Source organism: Aethalodelphis obliquidens, unplaced genomic scaffold (genome assembly GCF_003676395.1).
Source record: "Aethalodelphis obliquidens isolate GAN/ISIS:26980383/991018 unplaced genomic scaffold, ASM367639v1 scaffold63, whole genome shotgun sequence".
Lineage (NCBI taxonomy): Eukaryota > Metazoa > Chordata > Mammalia > Artiodactyla > Delphinidae > Aethalodelphis > Aethalodelphis obliquidens.
In genome coordinates this window covers 5,219,581-5,245,475 of record NW_020838007.1, presented here as the reverse complement: position 1 = coordinate 5,245,475, position 25,895 = coordinate 5,219,581, and the positions used below count along the sequence as shown (strand labels likewise).

At 38.2% G+C, this 25,895-nt stretch overlaps 1 protein-coding gene and 1 long non-coding RNA gene across 5 annotated transcripts in view; one reads left to right on the top strand and one right to left on the bottom strand.

Moving 5' to 3' along the window:
* Window positions 1-25,895, top strand: part of TWSG1 (twisted gastrulation BMP signaling modulator 1) — a 43,115-nt gene that overhangs the window by 9,251 nt on the left and 7,969 nt on the right. For 2 of the 4 annotated variants that reach the window (XM_027088392.1, XM_027088391.1), the window contains exons 3-5: window positions 12,189-12,288; window positions 20,629-20,895; window positions 22,376-25,708. In XM_027088392.1, the coding sequence (XP_026944193.1) occupies window positions 12,189-12,288; window positions 20,629-20,895; window positions 22,376-22,557 (549 nt within the window). In that variant the 3' untranslated portion in view covers window positions 22,558-25,708. The remainder of the gene's footprint in view (window positions 1-12,188; window positions 12,289-20,628; window positions 20,896-22,375; window positions 25,709-25,895) is intronic. The other 2 variants (XM_027088394.1, XM_027088393.1) reach the window with 2 other exon arrangements.
* On the bottom strand, window positions 16,468-22,369 carry LOC113610363 (uncharacterized). Its single transcript, XR_003429058.1, has 3 exons — window positions 21,475-22,369; window positions 21,198-21,382; window positions 16,468-18,424 (listed from the first exon to the last, which is right to left on the bottom strand). It is a non-coding gene; the product is annotated as an uncharacterized LOC113610363 (long non-coding RNA).

Genomic DNA, 25,895 nt, shown 5'->3' with positions numbered 1-25,895 from the left:
TGTTTTCTAGGAGAAAAGTCCATAGCTTTCAGGAGGTTCTTAAAGTGGTTGATTGCCCTGAAAAGGTGAAGAATTGCTGGGGCTTTGTTTGCCATCACACTACTAAGTTATTAAAATTCCACTTTCACATTCAACAAAGTACAAGGCACGTTGACATTTTAGATGGCAATGATAGCTTTTCTCCTTAAACTTAGAGAAAAACATGCACAGAAATGAAGGTGGGAGATAAGAACTTTAAGAAAGTCCATGCTATAGAAGTGTAAAGAAACTTCCCTCCTAAGAGGGAGTTTAGCTTTTCTTTTAGTTATTTGGTTTGAACAACATCTGTAGTGTTGAAATGCTGTACTGTGAGGATAAGTTAGAACATTTGTTTATGTTGAGCCCTCCACAACTCATGAAGTAACTAAATATAAAACATTTTCCCTGGAAGCTCAGGCTTGTGTAAATGTTTTTTACCAGCACAGTCATTCCTGCCTCTCCTACAAGTTGCTACGCAGAAGGGTGGTCCCTACGTAAATATTTATTTTGTGCTTCTGACAGGAAGGAAGTGTAATTTTAACATCAGGAAAGTAATATTGTCATCTTGGTGTGTTCCTTTGCTCATATAATGAGTGGTTGAGCTGTCTTCTTTCAGGGGAGAAATGGTAAAACAGGATTTTGCTTTTAATAAGATCTTTACTTGTTTTTTCTTCTGCTTTTGTGAAAAGAGCATTTAAAATTTGAATCAATATTATGCTTCTACACCAGAAATCTCAAGACCCATTTTGTATTAAGAACTGAAAAACCAGGGCTTCCCTGGTGGCACAGTGGTTAAGAATCCACCTGCCAATGCAGGGGACATGGGTTCAAGCCCTGGTCCAGGAAGATCCCACATTCTGCGGAGCAGCTAAGCCCGTGCGCCACAACTACTGAGCCTGTACTCTAGAGCCCACGAGCCACAACTACTGAGCCCCGTGTGCCACAACTACTGAAGCCCGCACACCTAGGGCCCATGCTCTGCACGCAACAAGAGAAGCCACCACAATGAGAAGCCCGTGCACTGCAACGAAGAGTAGCCCCCACTCACCACAACTAGAGAAAGCCCGCGCACAGCAAGGAAGACCCAATGCAGCCAAAAATAAATAAATTTAAAAAAATTATTAAAAAACAAAAACTGAAAAACTCCTTACTGATTCGTGAGTACTTTTAGCTAATATTTATGGTCATATTTAGGATGATGTAAACTTTATATTTCATGAAGATATTCAAACTTAGGTTCAGAGATCCCTGATGCATTCTTTTAGCACTTTACTGGGTTTCTGAATATTTATTTAGCGCTTTTATATACTAAATCAACAGTCTGCTTTTTTTCTATTCTAAAAATTGATTTAACTACTAAAGAAATCTTAGATTATCTGAAATAAGTTGGGATTTCAAAGTACTTTCTCATTAATAATTCTAGTTTTTTTTAATGTATTTTGTTTTAAGTTAAAAATATAAATAGTTCAGGTAACATCAGGAATTTCTTAATCACAGCAAACTAAAAAATTAACTTTCTCTTCCTTTTTCCTTAATGAGTGCTAATTAAATTCCATATTAGTTTTTTTGCTACAGTTATCTTTTTTTTTTTTTTTTTGTGGTACGTGGGCCTCTTGCTGTTGTGGCCTCTCCCATTGCAGAGCACAGGCTTCCGGACGCGCAGGCTCAGCGGCCATGGCTCACGGGCCCAGCTGCTCCGCAGCATGAGGGATCTTCTCAGACCGGGGCACGAACCCGTGTCCCCTGCATTGGCAGGTGGACTGTCAACCACTGGGCCACCAGGGAAGCCCATACAGTTATCTTGATTTGTTACTCTACTAGTAATATTTTGGCATATAGTATACAATGTTCCCTCTTTCCTTTTATAAACACTACCTTATTTTCCTATAGTGTATCCTCTCTTTTTTCTGCTTCCCTGCTCTTAAAAGTTGTGACTCTAACTTATTTTTGTCCTGTTTTGCTTCAGTTAATACCTCATGAAAATCTCTGAAATTAATATGCCAAAGTAATGAGTTAGGGACATCCCTGGTGGTCCAGTGGGTAAGACTCCACGCTCCCAATGCAGGGGGCTGGGGTTTGATCCCTGGTCAGGGAACTGTATTCGGCATTCATGCTGCAACTAAGAAGGCTGCATGCTGCAACTAAGAGCCCACATGCTGCAACAAAGATCCTGCGTGCTGCAGCTAAGACCTGGTGTAGCCGAAATAAGTAAATAAATAAACCTTAAAAAAAAAAAAGTAATGAGTTAGACCTGATGTAATTTAAGGGAGGAGTAAGTTTTGTTTCCCTTCAAATGTTAGCAGTCAGAATAGCTGATAAAGTTTATAAGTGGAGACTAAAATTTATTTTCACTGGCTGTTTCACCTGTTGAATTATTACATTAAAACAAAGATGAAGGGGACGTCCCTGGTGGTACAGTGGTTAAGAATCCACCTGCCAAGGCAGGGGACATGGGCTCAAGCCCTGGTCTGGGAAGATCCCACATGCCGCAGAGCAACTAAGCCAATAGGCCACAACTACTGAGCCTGCGCTCTAGAGCCCTCGAGCCACAACTACTGAGCCTGCATGCCACAACTACTGAAGCCTGCATGCCTAGAGCCTGTGCTCTGCAACAAGAGAAGGCACCGCATTGAGAAGCCCGCACACCGCAACTAGAGAAAGCCCGCGCAGCAACAAAACCCAGCGCAGCCAAAAATAAATAAATAAAGTTAACAGGAAAAAAAAAAAGAAAGAAAACAAAGATGAGGGCTTCCCTGGTGGTGCAGTGGTTAAAAATCCGCCTGCCATTGCAGGGGACACGGGTTTGAGCCCTAGTCCGGGAAGATCCCACATGCCACAGAGCAACTAAGCCTGTGCACCGCAACTACTGAGCCTGTGCTCTAGACCCTGCGAGCCCGTGCTCCTCAACAAGAGAAGTCACCACAATGAGAAGCCCGTGCAACACAAGGAAGAGTAGTCCCCGCTCACCACAACTAGAGAAAGCCCGCGCGCAGCAACAAAGACCCAACACAGCCAAAAATAAAAACAAACAAATAAATAAATTTATTTTAAAAAGCCAGAGATGAGGGGGACTTCCCTAGCAGTCCAGTGGTGAAGACTCTGTGCTTCCACCGCAGGGGGCACTGGTTCGATCCCTGGTTGGGGAACTAAGATCCCACAAGTCATGTGCCATGCCCTTCCCCCCAAAAAAAAGAAGACCAAAGATGAGGATTTCATTGGGACACTTGGAAGTTTTCAAATACAATTTTAATAGGGAGAATAGTAAAGTCCCTATTTACCCGTCACTTAGCTTCACCGGTGGTCAGCATATGGCTGGTCCAGTCTCATCTGTACCTGCCCCTATTTCACCTCACCTGGATGATTTTAAAGAAATGCTTTGGGGTACTTTTGTAGTAAGTAGGATTAAATTTTGTTACAAGATTTATATAAGAAATGGGTGTCGTTTGATATATTTTGGTAGATCATGTATGTACAAAAGGATAAATTCTGTTTTCTGTATTTCACTTGTTTATATTATTTTCAAGGCAAACGTTTGAATTTATAAAGAACATGGTGATAAGATTTGGTTTAGATACTTCTGTTCCGAGTTTGAAAGTCTGTCTGATGGCCTCCTTAAAGAGTATTAATTTGTCAAAACAGATCTGTTGTAACGTAATTATAATTATGTTTATTGTTTTGAATAAAGGCTAATTGTTCGAGGGTGTGTTGTTTATATATTGGTTTTTAAATACCCATTTGACCTATGTAAGGGTTGTGAAAATAGTATCAGCACAGGTACAGTCTTGTCGGTTACCGATGCTTATACGGTGTTCATTTTCATAATTACCTTTGTTCTTACATTCCTGGGGGTTTTAGGTCAAGATATTATAAACACTTATAGTTTGTTTGATTTAATATTTAAGAACATTAATTTGTGTTTTTGAGTGTGTTTTTTTTATTGTATGAAATTAAACTGGATCTTCAGAAGTCCTACTACTTAAATTTGAAATGTTTACTTGCCATTATAAAAATATTTTGTTCTCAAAGGAATCCACAAAATACATAGAAGTAGAAAAAGGAAACTAAATCATTTATAGTCCTGTTTTCTAAACACAGACTACTCTTAATATTTGATATAGTCCTTTTTAGGTTTTTATTCTATGTTTAGGTGATTTTTAACACCTAAACATAGAAAAAAGGTTGTATATTATATATACAGCTTTCACATTTTGCATTTTTCACCAGCATTGTTTTATGTTTCTTTGTTTTTAAAAAAACGTATGTTAGTTTAGAGAAGTTTAGTTTTAGCTTGAAAGTAAAATAGAGAAATATATTTTCTGAACTATCTTCTGCACTGCTTTCTTTAATAACAGTTAACATTTATATAATGCTTTATGTTTTTCAGTTCAGATTTGTTAAAATAATATATTTATGGACCACAGTGTACCATACTGGTCCTTCAGAGATGAGATGAGGTATTCCCTAATCTCCCAAAGCATTTTTGGGGTCAGATTTATTGCGGTATAATTCACATACAGTATATTTCACTCTTTTTAGATGTACATTTCTATGATTTTTGATAAATGTATGCTCATGTAACCACTACCACAATCAAGATAGGGAATATTTTCATCACCCTTAAACGTCCCTTCGTGCACCTAGGGAGTCAAGACTAGCTTCCTCCCCAGCCTCAGTACTTCACCACTGATTGATTTTTGTCCCTATAATTTCATCTTGTCCAGAATGTCTTAGAATCGTACGTTGTGTAACCTTTTGTGCCTGGCTGACTTCTTTCAGTTATAATGCTTTTGAGATTGACCCATGTGGCTGCGTGTCTCAGGGTCTCCTTTCCTTGGTCTTGCTGAGTAGTAGTCTGTTGTGTAGATGTACCCCATTTCTTCATCCATTCACTAGCTGATGGATGTGGCTTGTTTCCAGTTTTTGGTGATTATGAATGAAGTTATTTACTTCCATGTATAGGTCTTTGTGTGGATGTATGTTTTCGTTTCTCTTGATTAAATACCTAGGAGTAGGATTGCTGGATCACAAAGCATCTGAAAAACTGAGATTTGGTGTTACATACTGCAGTTTACGGGCCAGGACTTGAATCCAGATTCTGTAAATCCAAGTCATTTGCTGTCTGCTAGACTATAATGTTGTTTTCAGTGGTGATATTTCCCTGTTTTAACAACATTGCTAACAAATCTCTCAGATTTTGGCAACAGTTAAAGAATGGAGATATTTATCAGCAACTTTACATCAGAATATAAATAAAAATTTCCCTCAAGTTATTAGTTTCCATCTCTGACCTGGAGATTTGGAAGTTTATAAAATAAATTTTAACTCTTAAAATCTAGGCTTAGTCTTAGATGAATAATTACCCCCCCCCATTTATTTTGCATGGATTAAGATCTCACCAGAACCTTAGATGTATAGAGAACAAGATTTTCCATTAAAGTTGATTTAATAATTATATAAAATCTGTCTTCTGGCATAAAAAAATTGAAATTCTTTGTCATATTCAAGATTTTCAATAATACAAATGTAAAATACTTTTTTTAAAATTTATTTTTGGCTGTGTATTGTGTCTTTGCTGCGCGTGGGCTTTCTCTAGTTGCAGCAAGCAGGGGCTACTCTTTGTTGCGGTGCGCGGGCTTCTCATCGCGGTGGCTTTTCTTGTTGTGGAGCGTGGGCTTTAGGCGCACAGGCTTCAGTAGTTGTGCCACTCGGGCTCAGTAGTTGTGGCTCGCAGTCTCTAGAGCACAGGCTCAGTAGTTGTGGCGCACGGGCTTAGTTGCTCCGCGACATGTGGGATCTTCCTGGAGCAGGGTTCGAACCCGTGTCCCCTGCATTGGCAGGCGGATTCTTAACCACTGTGCCACCAGGGAAGTCCCTTCATATAAGTTTTTAAAGCAAATTGCCAAATTATCTCTAAATACTCATTCTGGTCAACTTAGGATAGCTCAAATGTATAAATTTCTGTTTTCTATTTAGTATAATATTATAATTTTTTCCACCATAAATGTATTGAACGGTGTGATTACACTTTAAGAACATCTAGCGTGGTACTTCACGATCCACATCACTCTGGCTCTGACACGCGGAAGCAGTGGTGGCAGGAGCAGCCCTGTGGCAGAAGATCTGATGTCGGAGCCCAGTTGGGCTGGATCACTGACCCATCCCTTCCAGCCTTTCATCTGTACCAGGAGCAGCGCCCATACTTTCCCTGGGACTTCCAGACCAGGGAGGCAGATGATGCGATCATTAACTGGCCCAAGCAAAAAAAAGAATTAAGTATTAAATCCCAACACACTGGTTTTGCAACTCTTGCCATTGATACTTATTTTACCTTTACAAACAATGATTAAACTTTGGCAATAGCACTTGTAATTGTATTCAGGTACTGAGAGTGAAAGATATAATAGTGCCTTTGATTAAACAACCTGAAGGGTTAGCTAAGTTTAATTATGGGCTCATTCTCTCTAAGAAAGTAATAACTATAATTATTGAGATGCTAAATTAATAAGAAATAAGCCTTATATTTCTCATCTCATTGTTTAAAAAGCAGCAATAGCTATCCAAAACTGGGGTCAAATCTCAGCCACTTACTAATTGAATGATGTACAAATTCATCACCTTATATGAAAATGAAGGTGAATAATACCTTGATAAAGGCTTTATGAGCTCCAAGATAATGCATATAAAACACTTAGCACAGTGCCTGTTAATGTTACATAAAACCCACTTAGGAACTTTGGGGGAGGCTGTGGCAGCAAATAAGTGGAGACACTGGATCCACCTTTCTTCTGTGAACGCTGTGTTTGCTTGGGATCCCACGTTCAGCCGACTGAGCAGTGCTCAAGGTTAATCATAGGAAGGTTAGTGAATTACGTAAATAGCCAGTCCACACAGGAATCCCACATCTCAGCACAACCCTCTTTCTAGTTAATACGGAAGACTTTGAAGTAATGGTGACATGGAATATAATAATGACGTTTCTGAAGGCGGTGATGCAGAATGAGAACATGGACAAGCTGTGAAAGAGATGAAGTATTTAAGGCCTGCTCCTGAACTTTGGTACATAATATGTTCCATCATGGAGCCGTTATGTTGACAGATTTTTATTGATACAATAGGGAAATACTTTTTAAATCAGGAGAGTGCGTCATCATTATTTTGTTAGAAACGCATAGGAATTTACCGAAGTGGGAGGGACTTGGGTGCTTTTTCCTTCTACTCTGGTAGATTTTTTTCAAAGTCTTTTATGATTTAAAAAAAAAACTCTTAAAAATTTAAAGCATTCCTTTTATCTTGACTCTAGCCTCTTTAGCAAAGCCTTTCTAGTTATAGAAGATTCATTTATGTTCTCATAAATAAAACAACTGAAGTAAAGATTTCTTTTTAAGTGTCCTGAAGAAAAGATTCTACTTAATTTAAATGGAGTAATTTTTTATGTTTTTCTGTGATCCTTGATTCTTCATAGTTACGTTTTGGTGTGTTTTTTTTCTTTTGTATTTCCAGTATGTGACTTCAAAGCACCTTAAAATTTTTTTTTTATATTTAGAAACATTCTTCCCAACCATAGTTTGCTAGCTGTCAAAAAAATTAAAATGTATTTCCAAATGTGTTTATGACCAAACTTATTTAATAGTGTGATTCTGAAGTACACATAAAGTGAATAGAAAATAATGGATTTCTTGATGAGCTACACGTTTGTTATTCATAATTATTTACACATAGAAATTCATTGTTTCCTTTCCTTTTTTGACTTGAGAACATAGAAACAAAACAAATCATTTCCACAAATTTTTTCTCTTTAGATTTGCAGTGAGGTTTTTGAGATCCCAAATGCCATATGTTAACTTTGCCTGTGTATTATTTTTCTCCTGGAAATTGAGAAGTTAAATGTGTAATACTGGCTAAAAAGTTTGTTTGAGGAGCTCGTTTTCATTATTTTCCAATCTCCTGGAAAGAATGCTTGCGTGAGTTTTGAAGAATACAGATTGTTCGGTAGATTTTTTTTTTTTTTTTTGTGGTACGCGGGCCTCTCACTGCTGTGGCCTCTCCCGCCGCGGAGCACAAGCTCCGGACGCGCAGACTCAGCGGCCATGGCTCACGGACCCAGCCGCTCCGTGGCACGTGGGATCCTCCCGCACCGGGGCACGAACCCGTGTCCCCCTCATCGGCAAGCGGACTCTTAACCACTGCGCCACCAGGGAAGCCCTGTTTGGTACTTTTTGAAGCTTATTTACTCTCTGAAATCTCATAATTTATGAAATCAAATTGACTTTATTAAGACAGATTTTTTCATTCTATTTTGTAGTAAGATGGAAAGAAAATATTAGTTGGCATCCAACCAGTTTTAGCAGTAATTTTTACCAATGAAGTCTTAACCTGGATTTTTGTCTGTTTAATGGTATAGTAATAAAGCCTGTGTTTCAGTCATTTCTCCCATGTCTCGGCTTCCTAGAGCTTCTCACTTTGTATTCTATCAGTAAATTAAAAGTCATTAAGCATGTTACTTCAGTGCATTGTTCTGTCACACTGACATGTAAAAGTACAGGATAGGCATCTATTAAGAGGGTGTGAAATACATTTAATCTTAAGGGGTAGATAAGGCAAGTTCAAGTACCTTTTAATAGTCTGAGTTTTAACCTTCCATTAGTTAGCAGTCATCTGATGTTATCGTCCACCCTTTCATTCCAGTTTAAAACACCTCACAAAAACCTGACACTAAAGGTAGAATGAATGCTTTAAAGACTCAGATTTCTCTAATGTCCATTAAATCGACATTCATTTTAAAATTATTTAGCATAATATACAGTAATTCATTTAACAGGCTACCATTTGAAAGCTGTGATAGGAAAAAGGAGAGACTTATTCTTTGAATAAGTTTGTTACTTTCCTAATATGTTTCTCCTGAGCTATGTAGATAATGTAAATTTACACAAGATAGTAAAGGAATATTTTCTATGGATAATGTAAACTAAAATTTTAAAAAAACTTTATTTCTTGTGACTAAGTTGCAACCTTTTTAAAACTTAAGAACAGGGCTTCCCTGGTGGCGCAGTGGTTGAGAGTCCGCCTGCCGATGCAGGGGACACGGGTTCGTGCCCCGGTCCGGGAAGATCCCACATGCTGCGGAGCGGCTGGGCCGGTGAGCCATGGCCGCTGAGCCTGCGCGTCCGGAGCCTGTGCTCCGCAACGGGAGAAGCCACAACAGTGAGAGGCCCGTATACCACAAAAAAAAAACAAAACAAAACTTAAGAACAGAAAGTATCAATATCCTTAACTCTGATGGTATTTTTTTAAAAATGTGTACTAAGAAAATGTTCTCTCACTCCAAAGACGACAGACAGGTTTTTATGGAGCAACAAGTCACAACATACAGCTTTGGCAGCTCTGTTTTTCTAAATTTCCAAGTAAGTTTGAGTTGGTGTGAATCAGGCATCACCAGTTTTATGATGAAGCACCTGTACTTCTCAGGAAGGCCGTGCCCTTTTAGTCCCTCTCTTTCCATCAGGCCTAGCAAGGTTACTCAAGGTGTACATTACATGCATGTGGCCCGAGTATAGAATTCCATGGTACTAAAATATTATAATTTACATATATTAGGTCACAGCTATATACTGACATCAAACTAATGAATTAGAGCATAGCACAAGTGTTTTTTTTTTTTTTTTTTTGGCCATGCCACACAGCTTGCGGGATTTTAGTTCCCTGACCAGTGATCAAACCTGGGCCCCCTGCAGTGGATTGTGGCGTCTTAACCACTGGACCACCAGGGAATTCCCAGCAAGTGTTGATTCTTGAAAGTGCTGTGTAATTGTGTAATAGCTAGGGGACTTTTTGAGAAAAGAAATTAAATGTCAGTGTTGCTATATCTGATAAGGGGTTAATATCCAAAATATATAAAGAACTCATACAACTCAATAGCAAAAAAAAATAGAATCCAATTTAAAAATGGGCAAAGGACCTAAATAGACATTTTTTCAAAGAAGATATATGAATGGCTAACAGGTACATGAAAAGATGCTCAATATCGTTAATCATCAGGAAAGTGCAAATCAAAACTACAGTGTGCTATCACATCACACCTGTTGGAACGGCCATGATGGTCATCATTAAAAAGATAAGAGATAGCAAGTGTGGTAGGGGTGTAGAGAGAAGGGAACCCTTGTGCACTGTTGATGGGAATGTAATTTGGTGTAGCCACTGTGGAAGACATTTTGGAGGTTCCTCAAAAAATCAAAAATAGAACCATCACATGATCTGGCAATTCCACTTCTGGGGATATATTCAAAGGAAGCAAAAACCTAACTCCAAAAGGTATCTGCACCCCCATGATCATAGCAGCATTACTTACAATAGCCAAAATATGGAAACAACCTAAGTTTCCATTGGTGGATAAATGGATAAAGAAGTTGTGGTATATGTATATAATGGAATACTCTTCAGCCATAAAAAATGAGGAAATCCTACCATTTGCAACAACATGGATGGACCTTGAAGGAACTATGCTAAGTGAAATAAGAGCAAAAAATCCCCAACAAACTCATGGAAAAGGAAATCATACTTAAGGTTACCAGAAATGGGGTCGTGGGGAGGGGGAATTGGAGGAAGGCGGTCAGCAGCTACAAACTTGCAGTTATAAGATAAGTACTAGGGCTGTAATGTACCACATGATGACTGCAGTTACTACTGCTATATGATGTATAGGAACGTTGTTAAGAGAGTAGATCCTAAGAGTTCTCATCACAAGGAGAAATATTTTTTCTTTTCTTTTTATTTTATCTATATGAGATGATGGATGTTAACTAAACCTATTGTAATCATTTCACAATAAATGTAAATCAAACCATCATGCTGTACACCTTAGACAGTGATGTATGTCAACTATTTCTCACTAAAACTGGAAAAATATCAGTTTGCAAAAAATTATGTCATATTAGAATGATTGATTATCTCCAGTCGTCTAGAAACATAATAAGATGAATTTAATAGGGATAAATATTATGTGCATGTTTAACTTTTTAAAAAAATATATAATATCTCATCAACCAGGGAAAGCCAACTGAGCCGTGTGGCCACGGAATTTCCCTTTAGGTTGGGTTTGTTTAGCAGTGACTCTCTGGTGGCCAGGGGAGGGGCAGAGGGAAGGCTAAAGGAATTACCTTGAAGCTTCATGTACAAAGCAAGCCATGTTAATTAGTTTTCGTGCAGTAACAAACCATCCCAAAGCTTCCTGACTTGAAACAATAACTGCTTATTTTGCTCTTGTTTCTGTGGGTCAGCAATTTGGCCTCTATCAGCTGGGTGGGTTTTCTGGGCTCATTCTTGTGTCTGTTGTCAGCTGCTGAGTTGGTTGGAGGCTGGCCGAACTGGGATGGCTTCAAGATGGACGGACTTATCCATGTGGCCCTCTCCCTAGCTTCACATGGCAGCTGGGCAAAGTTCTAAGAGAACAAGTGGAAACACTCCAGACCTCTTGAGGCCCAGACTCAGAACTGACACTAAACCACTTCCACCAAATTCTGTTGGTCAGAGCAAGTTTCATGATCCCTTCCATTCAAGGGGTCTGGAAATAGACCCTGTCTCTTGATCAGAGGAGCTGCAAAGAGGGTGACATGGGGAGGGGAAGAATCACTGCCTTCTTTGTAAACAGACTGCCACGCCAAGCACACTGTTTCAATATATTGTAGATCAATGAAAATAGTTTTTAAAACATGCTTTTATTCACACTTTACATATTGAGAAACCACAACTCCCACTACAGGTCGGCTGGCCATGCATTTAGATTAATTTGGACAGTGAATCTAATAGCTGGAAAGTAAGTTTTGTTCTTATGCTGAATTATTTGTTGAGGTAGTATGGGGGGTAAAGTTATGGGTTATAAAGTAAAATGTTTTCATTTTGTTTCAAAATAAGATAAAAGGATCCAAAATGTGTTTTCTGAATGTGTCCAAAAGAAAATCTAAATCTACTTAGATCTAGTAGTACTTAAATGTAAATCTATCTACCTTGTAGATATTTATGTTCCTACAAATAGTTAATGATGTTGAATAAAAAAATTGTGCCAAGAGTAAATTACTATAAACGTAAATATTATGGAGTTTTTATGCTGCAGAAAATTAACAATTTTAAATATAGTTATTTGGAATTTAAAATTTGAACATCTGTCTCATTTCTAGGAGCTCTGCCAGTGCCGACCTGGAGAAGGAAATTGTTCCTGCTGTAAGGAGTGTATGCTGTGTCTTGGGACGCTTTGGGATGAGTGCTGTGACTGTGTTGGTAAGTTGACATACAGTAAAATTTCTTAATATTTCACATCACAGAATCCTTTACTTTAACAGACTTTAAATAATATAAATGTATTTTTTGTGCCTAGACTAGGTTTTTTATAAGATACTGTAGGTGTATAGAACAATATATTATTGCATTTGCTTGTATTTAATAGTATTTACATATATATGTATTTTTATAGAAAAGGTCTGGGAGGAAATTAAAAGCTCTTATTCTTGGGAAGTAGGAGTGGAGGAACAAACAGGATTTTTTTACTTTTTCATTTTTATACTGTTGATATATGTATGTTTTTAAAAGCCATGCAAATTAAATTAGATTAATTTATTTTTTTTAATGAGAGGGGTCAGGGCGGGGGTGGTTTCGGGGGGAGTCGGGCTTGGCAGAGAGCAGAGTTGTTTGTTTGTTTGTTTGTTTGTTTGTTTTTCTTTTGTCTGCACATGTGGGATCTTAGTCCCCAACCAGGGGTTGAACCTTTGCCCCCTGCAGTGGAAGCGTGGAGTCTTAACCACTGGACTGCCAGGGAAACCCCCTGTTGATATTTTTTTATAAAAAGTATGTGGTATTGTCACAAGTAAAAATAGGTACTTAGCATAATAAAACTAGACTATCTTCATTTATATACGACTTCATTACAAAGATCCTTGAGAAACCAAAAGCTGTTTTAAGGGCTTTCTGAGGAACAGTCTCTAAGATGTATTACGTAAAAAAAAAAGCAAGGTGCAAGAGTATGTTTATAGAATGCTATCGTTTGCGTTTTGGAAAGAAAATTTACGTGGACAGACTGTTGCTGGGAGAAACACTCATCCTCTCTCTGACCAGTTAACTCTTTGACCCTTTAAAACTGCAGTTCAGCTGTCCCCTTTTCTCAGAATCCTTCCTCATTTGACTGAGATAGGATCCTCTGTGCTATAAAGAGAATCTGTTTCTCTTTTCTGATTTTCTCTTAAGAGTAACAGCCATAGCTCATTCATCTTTGCTGTCCAGCATATTCCTCACATCCTGTGGTTTTTAGATCTAGATCTCTACCCTCAGGCTTTGTTTTGGGTATGTGTGTGTTTGTTTTGTTTTTACTTTTCCAGATGTACACACAAATAGAGAGCACAGTGAACTACTGTGTACCTGCGCCCCAGCATCAAGGCCATACCTGTTCCACCCGTCATCTATGTGTCTGTCCCTGCCTTTTTTGGTTGGATGACTATAAAGTAAATAAATAGTTTTACTACAACTCCAAACTGCTTTAGTTATTCATCTCAAAAAAAGAGTAAATTTCCTTACATAACACAATGTCAGTACCACATGATTAACATGATTAACAATACTTCCTCAGCATCTAATACCCGGTCCTACTCAGATTGCCCTAGCTGCCTAAAGGTTGTTTATAGTTGTTTTAGTCAAAGGAAGATCCAACAGAGTCCACTTAGTATATTTAATTGTTAGATTTCTTTTATTGTTCCTCCTCCCCTCGTCACCTTTTAAAATTCCATTGACTTGTTGTAGGAACTAGTGAGTTGTGATGGAAAACGTGCCACTTTCTGGATTTGCCTGATTGCTTCCTGTGGTTATTTAACTTGTTACCCTGTCCTCTCTATCTCCTGTAGATCTAAAGGCTGATCGGACTCAGGTTTAGTTTTGGGAGGTGGGGTGCAGTGTACTGTGTCCCCATTAATATCTTGTCATCCCGCTTTCAGTGTTGCTAAAATTGGTGGGTGGGTTCAGATGGCGAAGGTTTGACGACTTCATGGTGAGTCCCCACCAGTCTTTCACCCAGTGGTTCCACCCATGGCTTTTTTATATATATTTGGCGTTTTAATCAGTTGTTGTCATTATTATTATTTTTTGCTCAAATTGTCCCATCTTTGGTTAGTAGGAGCCTCTTCAACTTGGCTCTTGAGTCTTTTTGACATGACTTCTGTCATCTTTGTTGGTTTCAGACAGGCTGTCCCGGGCTCATCTTATAAATATACATCATATACATCTTATACATTTCTTTCTGTTGTACAAAACATTCACTTGTTACATAAAACATTAATGCGTCTTGTTTTTTCTTTTTTCTTAATTGAATGTTCTGGAATTTCTTCCACATTAATATCATTTTTTGGTAGCTACCTAAAGCCCTGTTGTCGGCAGTAACACTTTATATACTCATTCATCCCTAGGTGGACATGTAGTTGCTTCCAGTCTTGTACCATTACAAATAATAGTATGATGAATAACCTCGTATAGATAGTCAGTTCTGTTTAATATTGCTAGATGTTGTCAAATTCTCCTTCCAAAGGGGTTTATCGTTTGCATTCCCACCAATGAGGCACATCTCTTCATCTCCACCGGTATCACCCTAGACCAATTCTCCAACAGATTTTGACTGGACTTGGAAACACTGTATTTTGATGGATTTTGAACTTCTTCCACTCTCCTTCAGAAACTCCAACTCCTTTAAAACACATTTTATTGGATTTTTCCATCTCTTATCCCTCCCTTTGCCTGTTATCTTTGTATCCTCAGTCACTTCCCCCTCATTTATTAATAGCTTCAGTACCTGAATCAACATCTCACTTCCACCACTAGACCCACTTGCCCCTTTCGACGGTTCCAATGTGCGCATTGAAGATCCACCCTGGCCTTTTGTTCCTAGGCCTCCTTAGTGATGATGGTTTTTAAATCCACCCCACTGTCATTTACCCAACCCATAGGTTGGTGCTTAATTCCCCTCTTTCCTCACATCCAACATCCAGTTCAAACCAAACGATCCTCTGTTGCACTTTTAAAATATGACGTGTGAGAGGCACATTTTAAAGATGTAATAGGGGATTGATCAAACAAGATAGGGCAGAAGACCAAGAAAGAGGAAAACATGGGTTGAAGGAAACAATAGCTTTAACCAGGAGTTAAGGATGGTTGTAGAATGATAACTGTTCTTTCATATGATGGTCAGTCAGGTGCAGCCATAGAGGAGACACAGGAGAAGCTGAGGAAACAAGCTTTCATCATGCTCCCAGGTCTCAGGGAGGGGTCACTGCATGCCACGCAGGGTCCCAGGGGAAGCGCCAGGTTTTGGTCAAGTGGGAAAGACAGGAGCAGAGGAAAGTGTTGGCAGTCTTCTTTTGGGGTTTCTGCAGGAAAGGCAGGATGGGGCAGGGCAAGCAGTGTAGAAGTGGCTAGTCTGAATAATTTTGGTGGACTCTAAGCTGTAGGGGTGGTCCCTAGTTGTCTGGTACATGGCCCCAGGATGGTGAAGGCAGAGGAATACATTGCCTCCCGGGGTGTACTGGCCAGAGAGAGGAGGTCTGGCTCTGCATTGGTTAGTTTGCTGGATCCAAGAATTGCCTACCCCAGGAGGGGCAGGCTCTCTCCCACCAGAAAGGCTTTTTCTGTATTATACAGAAGATTTAAAGCATCAATGATACAGAGACCTAGGAGACAACTAGCCTGACCAAAGCAAGAAGTGAGGGTTCTGAGGGGCTTATTTCTGAGAAGGAACTGAGTTCCACAGGATATCAAGCATGTACTTGAGAAGCAGAATGATTTTTCAAGATATGCTGAAAGTTTATGTATGGTCCTCAAGAAAAGAAACTTCCAAGCATAGAAATTCCAAGAAAAAACAAAAGTTCAACAAGAAAATATTAGTCCATAAAGGAATTAAATATAGCAGTTCGTTTTCTATTATGAAAATTTTCACACATACACAGAAGTGGAGAGAATAGCATGATGATTCCTATATACCTGTCACCTACTTCAGCAGTTGTCAAGAATATGCCACCTTTGTTTCATCTATCCTTTTTCATTCCTTTCTCTTTCTTTGTGTGAAAGTGTTTAAAAAGCAAGTAACATTGTGGTAACCTAAATGGGAGGAGAGTCCAAAAGGAAGGGGATATCCACATGTGTATGGCTGATTCATTTTGTTGTGCAATGGAGGCTAACACAACATTGTAAAACAACCATACTCCAATAAAAATTAATTTAACAAAAAAAGCAAGTTAGGGGCTTCCCTGGTGGCGCAGTGGATGGGAGTCCGCCTGCCGATGCAGGGGACGCGGGTTCGTGCCCCGGGCCGGGAAGATCCCACATGCCGCGGAGCGGCTGAGCCCGTGAGCCATGGCCGCTGGGCCTGCGCGTCCGGAGCCTGTGCTCCGCAACAGGAGAGGCCACAGCAGTGAGAGGCCCGCGTACCACAAAAAAAAAAGCGCAAGTTAGAAACAGTAAATAATTTTTACTCCTGCATTTTTCAATATCAATCTCTAAAGTAAATACAGACACTTGCCTTTTTAATCATAATGCCTTATGACACCTAACAAGATTAACAATAATTTCTTTGTTTAATCTAAAATTCAGTTCATGATCACATTTCTCCTGATTTCTCAAAAGTGTGTGTATAATTAATTTGTTCAAGTGGATCCAGACAAGGTCCTTGTGTTATATCTGGTTGCTGCGTCTGAGTCCTCCTTTAATCCAGACTGGCCCCCTCTTTTTTTTCTCATGCCATTTGACATACTGAAGAAATAGTATCAGTTTTCCTGTAGAATATCCCACATTCAGGATTTGACTGTTTGCTTCCTTGAGATACCATTTAACCATATTTCCAGTAATTTGGAGCTAATTATGAAAGTTTGGTTAGATTCAGGTTTAATCATTTTTTGCCAAGAAGACCTCATAGGTAATGGTTTTCAATATTTTATGGAGTTCAAAGAAAAGTTCATTTCATCTTGAAATTAGAAATATTTTCCTTTGGTTGTGTGACATTGGACAAGGAAATTCTATCACAGCATCTGCTCTGCAGTCAGCAGTGTTCATGGGGCCATGTGAAGGTAGCTGCTGTTTGCTGGTTTTCAACGTTCAGAATCAGTGTTTAATAAGACAAGAAGATTTCATTATGCATAGGCAACAGAATGTGTAATAGTTATAAAATTTGTTGATGTCACAGGAGAAGTTGGGTAGGGAACGTGGAAAGGGCAACAGTATCCTTATCTGCAAATGAGGGAATGAAGCAACGTGGAATAAAAGTGAGAAGTTTAAGTGTATTTAAGATTACAAAAGAAACAAATAATAGTATTAGAATAATATAATTATTAGAAATATGGGAGAGAGATGGGGTTAGTATAAATGAACTTAATCTTCATTTTTCATGTAAGAAGATTAATAGGCAATGTCTATGGTTGTTTTTTACTGCTAGTTATACATTAATCATTTTTACTTAAATTCTTGTAGCAGTAACCACCAGAGAAACTTAGAACAGACTTTAAAAGTAGCTGTGTATGGGGAGTGCAGTTTCGGGTGGGAGAAGGGGAAAGGAATGCTCTTTTCATTGTAAGCTCCTCTGGACTCTGTTGTTGCTGTCTAACCAGCACACTAAAAGAAAGGAATAACTCTTTTTCCCCTTAGTCTTAATTTCTACCCTTAAAATGTGGTTTCATTGAGTAAATTCTAACTTGACATATCCTTAGTTTTCAAATGTATGATGAAACAGGTCAGATTTATAAAAGAATTAAGCACAGATTTTAAAACCCCTTCGTATTTAGTTGTTGTAGACCAAGAACACAATAGTCATGAATTCTGGCTCACTGAAAGAAGTCGCATCGGGATTCTGGGCACTTAAAGGATTTGAGATGCTTGCCTTTTCAGTTGTTGCCATTTGTTTCCTGGTTTTTGGCCTCCCAGGCTGTCATCTGCAGAGCCAATTTCTTGAAAACTTTTAGTATAATTAGTATGTAAATTTTGGTAGTGAAACAATGCCACAAAGGAACAAACTTTCTCAAGAAAATGATAATGAAGAGAAGTGAGAGCTTCCAAAATAAACTTTATAGTCAACTAAACAAAAGCTCCCTAACAATAATAAGCTTCAGGGCAGTGGTGAGATGCTTCCCAGAAAGGTTTAAATTATGGGTGGTTAGTAACTCCAACCAGAAAGTGATCCATTTTACATAGTGAAAATGGACAACTAAAGAATTTCCACAAAATTGAAAAGGTTACTTTTACTGAGCAGGATAACTTCCACACTTCATTCGAAGAGCAGATTCCATGGTTCACCACCCTTGAAAGAATGCAGAACCTGAAGAGTGCTTCAGTATGGAAATAGAAACAGAATCCGCTTGCCTAGGAGAACCTCTAGTGATGACCTCTGGACAAGAGCCTAATTAAAAAGAGAAGATAGATAAAAATTTTATGATGATACCATGGAAACATATTACCTAGCAACTGTTTACTTCAGGCTTCCTGGTTTTAATGCAGTGTATTGAGATTTAAATGAAAAATGCTTTTGGCCTAAGTTTGTTAAATGCACAAAACTCCAAAAAAGTTTGTTGTTTTGTTTTTTTTTATGTAATGGAATCCCAGGATATGAGCACTGAAGTTTTTTCAAAGCCTCAGTAGATGTTGAGTTTAGCTCTTCTAACAGTTGGACTCGTTTCTTCGCCCTTTCCTCTCTAATTACTAGTTTTTATTCATTAATGAGTCTGGCAGAAGAATATATTATGTGTGTTTGCATAAAATAAGTATTCTAAGTATTATTTGCTTTTCAGTGGCACTTAAAGATTATTTCTAGAATGTGATTATTGGAGCAGTGGACACAAAATCAGGCTGAATCATAATCTTGTCTCTAATCCTAGATTATATAACATTGGACAGATTATTTAACTTATCTGGGCCTTTTTCCTCTTATATGAGTAAAGGAGTCCGATTTGACCATTGAATCTGTGATTCTGTCACACAATCTAAATCATAAAAGTTGAGGTATATTGAAAGATATTACAAATGGTATGCACAACCTGTTATCCTCAGCTCTTGCCTTGTTCCTTAAACTAACAAAATGTGGAACACACATGAGAGAGTTTTTCCTTTTCCCTAAATTTATAAAGTACAGGAATTTATAAATTTGGTATAACTTTTCAAACTCTTAATGTGAGGAAAAGGAAAAACTTCATATTAGACCTAGTAGTTGCTAAACAAAAATGAAACATAATTTAGCTTTTAAAAGTGAAACGTTCACAAAAGGAAATCCAGAGGGTTCTGTTTCAGTTATTATTGCTAGTAAACAACCTACCCCAAAACATAGTGGTTTAACACAGTAGCAATCATTTAGTTAGCTCACAGAACTGCATTTTGGGCGAGGTTCTTTGGGGTCGCTCCTTTCTGCTCCCCGCAGTGTCAACCGGGACAGCTCAAAGGCTGGGGCTCATTAAACATTTCCACAGCTCTCTCCTTTATAGAAAAACTCCTTGGAAAAGTTTTCTGTAGTGACTAATTCTCTTCTGCTATTTTCTCTTTTAAAAATAATTTTTTTTAATAATTCATTTTGAAACAACTTCAAATGTAGAGAAAATTTGCCAAAAGGGTAAAAAGACTCCCCAGTTATTAACATTTTATTGCATTTGCTCCGTTGCTTGGTACCTCTGGCTCTCGCCCTCTCCCTCCCCCCTGCCCAACACACACACACACACTCGCACACTCATGGGCACACAGTCCCATGAGACTCTTTTTTTGAAACTTTAGAATAAAAGCAAGCTTTACACACAATGTCCCATCACTGCTAAACAACCTTGATCTGGGCACATTGGTGTCTGCCAGATTTTTCCATATTAAAGTCACCATTAACCCCTTTGTAATTGATTAGTATTTTGTAGAGTTTTCCAAGAGTACATCAGTATGCTCCTCATCCAACCTCTACCCACCAGCCTTAGCGTCCATTGACAGCTCCCATCTGATCAAACACCTCTATGATGATTGCCAAATGGTGCTTTACGCTTTCCTTCATTTCGTCTACATTTATCCTTTGGCACTCTGCTAAAAGGAAGAGCTTTCCCTTCTCTTCCATTTTTTTATTCTTTTATTTATAATATAAGGACTCATCAATCCCTATTTTATTCATAGGGTGGTAATCCATTACTATCACTATTTATTTTAATGTTAAAATTGTCAGTTTGGCCAGTGGGAGCCCCTTCAGGTTGCCTCCTGTGTTGTTTTGACGTGTTCCATCATTCATTGATCACTTCCTTACTTTCTGGCACTGAAAGGTGTTCCAGGGTCATTTCGGACGTTCCCTAACCCAGCCCTGGAGTCAGTCTTTCCCCCAAGGAGCTCTGTTCCTCTTAGCCAAGGATAGGTATTTAGAAAACAAGATCTGGGCACTTGGTGTGCTCAGTGCTACTAGGGTGTCAGTGCCTCTAGGCCCTCTCAGCAAAAAACCTAGGAAGGTATCTATGTACAGTGTTAGAAGGCACCTGATTTTAATATGTTGGATCTTGGATTGCAAGGCAGTACCTAAGAATATCTCATGACAGTCAGTGAGAAAAAGAAATTTTATTCTCTTTGCCTTCCTCGCCACCCCCCCACCCCCAGGTATGTGTAATCCTCGAAACTACAGTGACACGCCTCCAACTTCAAAGAGCACAGTGGAGGAGCTTCATGAACCCATCCCTTCTCTCTTCCGGGCACTCACAGAAGGAGACACTCAGTTGAACTGGAACATTGTTTCCTTCCCTGTTGCAGAAGAACTTTCACATCATGAGAATCTTGTTTCATTTTTAGAAACTGTGAACCAGCCACACCACCAAAATGTGTCTGTTCCCAGCAATAATGTTCATGCACCTTATTCCAGTGACAAAGGTAACTGCCAAAGTTGGCTTTTTCTCTCTTGCCCCCCTCACTTTCTCTGTGGTCTGTGAAGCCTATATTAACATTGTCTTTTAGAGTAGCTTTTTGGTTTTGAGTGTGTATGGTCTTAAGTAAGTTCTGGACTTTAATAACCCCAATCCCTGAGTAAACAAGGAGGAGTTGTTCTCACAACTCCTTCAGACTTCTGGTGATAGAAGTTCTGTTGGAAAATAGATAACCAGGTTCTAATTTTGATATTTATTTGCATTATGCTTTCATTGTTCTTTTCATGAGATAGCAACAAGGCTGCTTACCTTATGCAGAGTTGTTCGTCGTCAGGTAACATCCAGAGTGTCCTAGGAGGTAAGGTTTCTATAATAGCATTAGTGCCACGAATGCTGCCAGGTCATCAGCTGAATTTGTTAATGAGCAAGTTGGTATTACATTCACCTCATTTCCAAGTGTAGCCTTACCCCAGGCAGTGCTCTGCAAATGAGTGCTGTTGGTCAGAAGGGACACTGAATGAGAGAGTGACGTGTACAACTTGGAGAAGCATGTTAAGGAACATTTATTAGTGAACACAGGTCATACCTTAACTTTGGAATGTAAAAGGCATGTAATTTTCATAATGTCTGTGATGTTTTCAAATTAAAGGCTCCACACAATTTCACTGTGGAAGAATAAGACAATTATGAATATTGCAGTTATTTCTTAAAATATGAGATGAGTTATATATAAACAGTATAATTTGTGCTTTTTTATTTGGCTTTTTTGTTGTGCCCTCCATTACAACCCTGTCTATAAAGTCGTATGAACTTTGGCCAACAATGTAAAAGCAAAACAGCTTTTGTTGATAAAGAATAAGAATCCTTATTTCCTCTCAGGTTAAAGTACTTTATAAGACAAATTATAAATCTTGGGAAACATCAGAAATGTACCGAAATGTGTTTGCTACCACTTTCCCATTATTAAAATGTAAATAATCAACATGCTAGATATTAAATAATTCATAAATTTTTCTCAAAGGTTATTCAAATTCATGATCCAATAAGCAGGAAGCTAATTCCTGGAAACACCACCCAGGATAATTTCTAATAGCTAATGCTGAATTGTGCCACATTGCTAATCACACTGCATCATTTGAATTATTTTATTGTAAATTCTCAGTATAAAGTTAGAACAGTGTTTTTCAAACTTGTTTTAGCTGGAGAATTCTCTCCTTATGGAAATCTTATCAGAAATGCCCAGATCCAAGTCTGACATCTGAGGAAGTGGTGAAGGAAGCCCTTTGTGTCCGAGCTGGAGGGGGAAACTCCCTTCTCAATGTGATTAACAGATGTGATCTTTTTTCCCCACACCTCACCTGTTGTCCTGGGCAGACTAGCAGCAAGAGAGCTAAGATAAATAACTGTTAATAATATTCAGCTAAGTGTTAAAGCCTTTCCTGCTTTTCCTATTTATTGTGCTAAAATCTTAATCTTTTATTTTTCAGAACACATGTGTACTGTGGTTTATTTTGATGACTGCATGTCCATACATCAGTGTAAAATATCCTGCGAGTCCATGGGGGCATCCAAATATCGCTGGTTCCATAACGCCTGCTGTGAGTGCATTGGTCCAGAGTGTATCGACTATGGTAGTAAAACTGTCAAATGTATGAACTGCATGTTTTAGAGAAGGAAATGGTATGCACGCCAAAGCAATTTAGTCAAGGGTATGAAAAGCTATTCAGTGATGTTACTGGTTGCACCCAAATGCCAGCAGGTTGGGAAGATGTGAAGAGTTTGGATTGAGTTACTTCTAAAGTATGACAAATCCGGGATTGTGTTAAATTATGTTTATAACTGCTCTTATTGATCTTACTGCCCGCTGGTAGCGATAAACCCTTTCTTCTAAACACATGTACAGCTTTGATCACGTGAGAAGCAAGTGCGTAGAGAACACCTTGAGAGAGGAGAGGTTTCTAACACAAAGCCTGGTGTCATTTTCTTGTCACATTCCAGAAGCCTTTTGTGTCGAAGGTTTACAGCATGTTAACATAGGTTATGATTTCTTCATTGCACTACTCCTAGGACACTGGGTTTTTAGAGTTGTTTGCCATTTTTCACTGTGCCTGGTATTATTTACCTGTTCTATAAGTAGGGTAGATATCCAAATATATCACCCTGTGTTCTCACCAAAAAATCACCATAAAAAGCTTAATTTCAGACCTCTTTATGTTGGTTTTAGAAGGTAAATGCTTACAGTATTTTACAATTTAAAACACTTCCATAGCCGAATCCACCCTACGCTACACATACCGACAAAGCTGTAGGGAAAGTTTCTCCTCCTCCTCCATCCCCGGCCCAAAGTACTGCTGTAGGTAGTGATGAAGCATCTTTACCAAGAATTGCAGGGCACACCTATGAGGCTCTGTGAAATACACTGCTAGGGTATATAAGAAGGGAGAGCTTTCCTCTGACTTAAGGTACCAGCTTAAATAGCTCCAGGAAAGGGAAACCACTGCCAACCGGACTCCAGGGAAATTTTATGGAAATGGCAGGGCTGTGGCTAGCTGGACAGTAGGGACGAGGCTGCTCAGGCTTCGCGCCACGTTCTCCAGTGGACAGGTGGTTGGAGGGGATAAAGCAGAGAGTTCCAGGAATGAACGGGGAGGGTTGAAAATACCCGGTATTCTAGTGGAAGCAAACTTAAAACTACTTACATTCATTACGTTGTTATTTTGTAATCTTTCCTTTAGGTTTGTATATAGATCAGGTGTTCTTGTTAAACAAGGGTTATCACACAGTAGGAGGTTAAGACTGTGAACTGCCGCCCACCCCCGCAAAATTCCCTGTTCAAGATGACATTAACTCTAAACACACTTCAGAACATTTGGGCAGCTTTTTATATAATGTTTCAATGAAGATAAGTTTAAATAGTATGTGCCTTCGTGGTAATAAAATCTCCATCTTCAAGCATGAACCTGAAACGTACATATTTATATTCAGAGACTCTTAGCTTTACAGAATTACTAATTTCTCAAATAGTATGTATTTGAACTCTAAGTAACTTTTAGGAATACCTCTTTGTATATCTAAATACTGTAGTATATAAAAATGAATAATGCTCTTTGTATTCATTATCTGGACAATGGTTAGTTACAAGATCATATGTAATATTATGATTATCATAAAATGTAAAGACTTGACACCTTTTCTGCTCTTTCAGATAACTCTAATGAACACTCAAGGTACTTTAGCATTTTAAAAAGTTGAAATTTAGCTCATGGATGTATTTTTTGGATGGGAAAACATTGGGATGTCCTTTTCTTTTACCTAGAATGCCTTTTTTTATGAGTGCCTTGAAAACAAACATTAGCTCCCTTTCTTCATTAATACCTATAAAACTGAAGGTTTTCTTGAACTTACGAAATAATTTTAAGAAGTCTGCAGCCAGCTGCTTCATTTCAACTTTGCTGTTTTTCAGACTCATTTATACTTAGGAATAGAGGAATGCTTTTGTGTTTATTGACAACATACTTAATGTTTCCATAAATATGTCAACAGACTTTTTTAAACTGCATTTATCTTCCTTTTTAGGTATTCATTATTAAATTTTAAAATGTAGTATCTCTTGTTGGGAGAATAATTTCTTGAACCATGTTATGTTTTAACTGATTTTTCTTTCCTCTATTTCTCCAAATAGAAATTATCCCTAAATATAATGGTAAGTTGTATATTCAAATTTTACTTAATTTTTTGTCTTATGAAGGGGTTAAAAGAAAGTGTTCGCCTAAACGATTCCATTTCCAGTTCTATAATGTACTTCAGGTTTTGAATAACAATATTTTTACAAATTAAAAGTATAACATTTGGGAAACTGATAGCCGCACTAAAATTTAGACCTTCTATTACCATTCCAAGCACAATTCACTTCTATACTGAAGCTCTGATTTAAAAAAAAAAAAAATTAATCAAAAGTTAGGTTACCTTTCTTATAACTGGATCCAAAACATTAAATCTTAAGTCTGTAGGTATTATAAAAACCATATACAAAAGGTTCTTTCCTCTAGTAAGACATGTCCTTGCTTGTTGGTTTTCCTGTTTCCCCCATAACATCTAATTATTACTGAAACTGTACTCATAACAGTGGCACCAAATCAAATGATAATTCAAATGCAATGTCTTTGTTTACAGAGATGCATAAAAGAGAGGCCTTCATTTAGAAATATGATTTCTAAAGTTTCAGAAAACAAAATTGATAAAATGTTAGAATATTTGAATAACTATTTATAAATCAGAATAACATCAAAACGGAGAAAAGGAACTAAGACTTCTGAAAAATGAGGTAAATATAAATAAGCCACATATTTAAAGTTTGTTTTTAATAAAATCTTCGTTGAAGATTTTTTAATCTATTCTGCATTCCCAAGACTTTATGTTTATTGTATTTTACATGATCTACAATATATAAAATTATGTATTTTTTTCTTTGGTTGTTCCTATAAACAAAAAAGTATTTTAATAAAAAATTAAAATGAGTGTGCCATGTTTTTGTTAACTTCGGCATAACAAACCAAAATAAGTTTGCCATTTCTGTCTAGTGAGGTTATTGTTCAAGGGATCAGCCCAGGCATGCCTCCTCTCTGGATGTCCCTACAGAGTCTGCTGAAACAAACGATCTTTCACAGTTTGCTCTCTGTTTTTTCGTGGGCTTTATTCCAATATGGGGAAACCTTTGAAATGAAATACGTACCTTCTCCTTGCTTGCTCTGTGGGCCTTGTGATGCCAGCCAGCCTCACGAGAACTTCCTGGTGGTGGAAGGAGTCACTGAGAGAACAAGGTGGGAAGAGACTCCCGGCCGTTCCGCACTGACTCTCAAAGGGCAGTGTTACTGGAATTGAAAGCCCTCAGCTGTACACTCGTGAAATCAGTGTTATTTCACAGAATGTTTTGACATCCTAGTGGAGGGGGGATCTGGAGAGGGGAAAGTTCAAGAGGACAGGTTCCCCGCCTGAGTGACTTCAGGG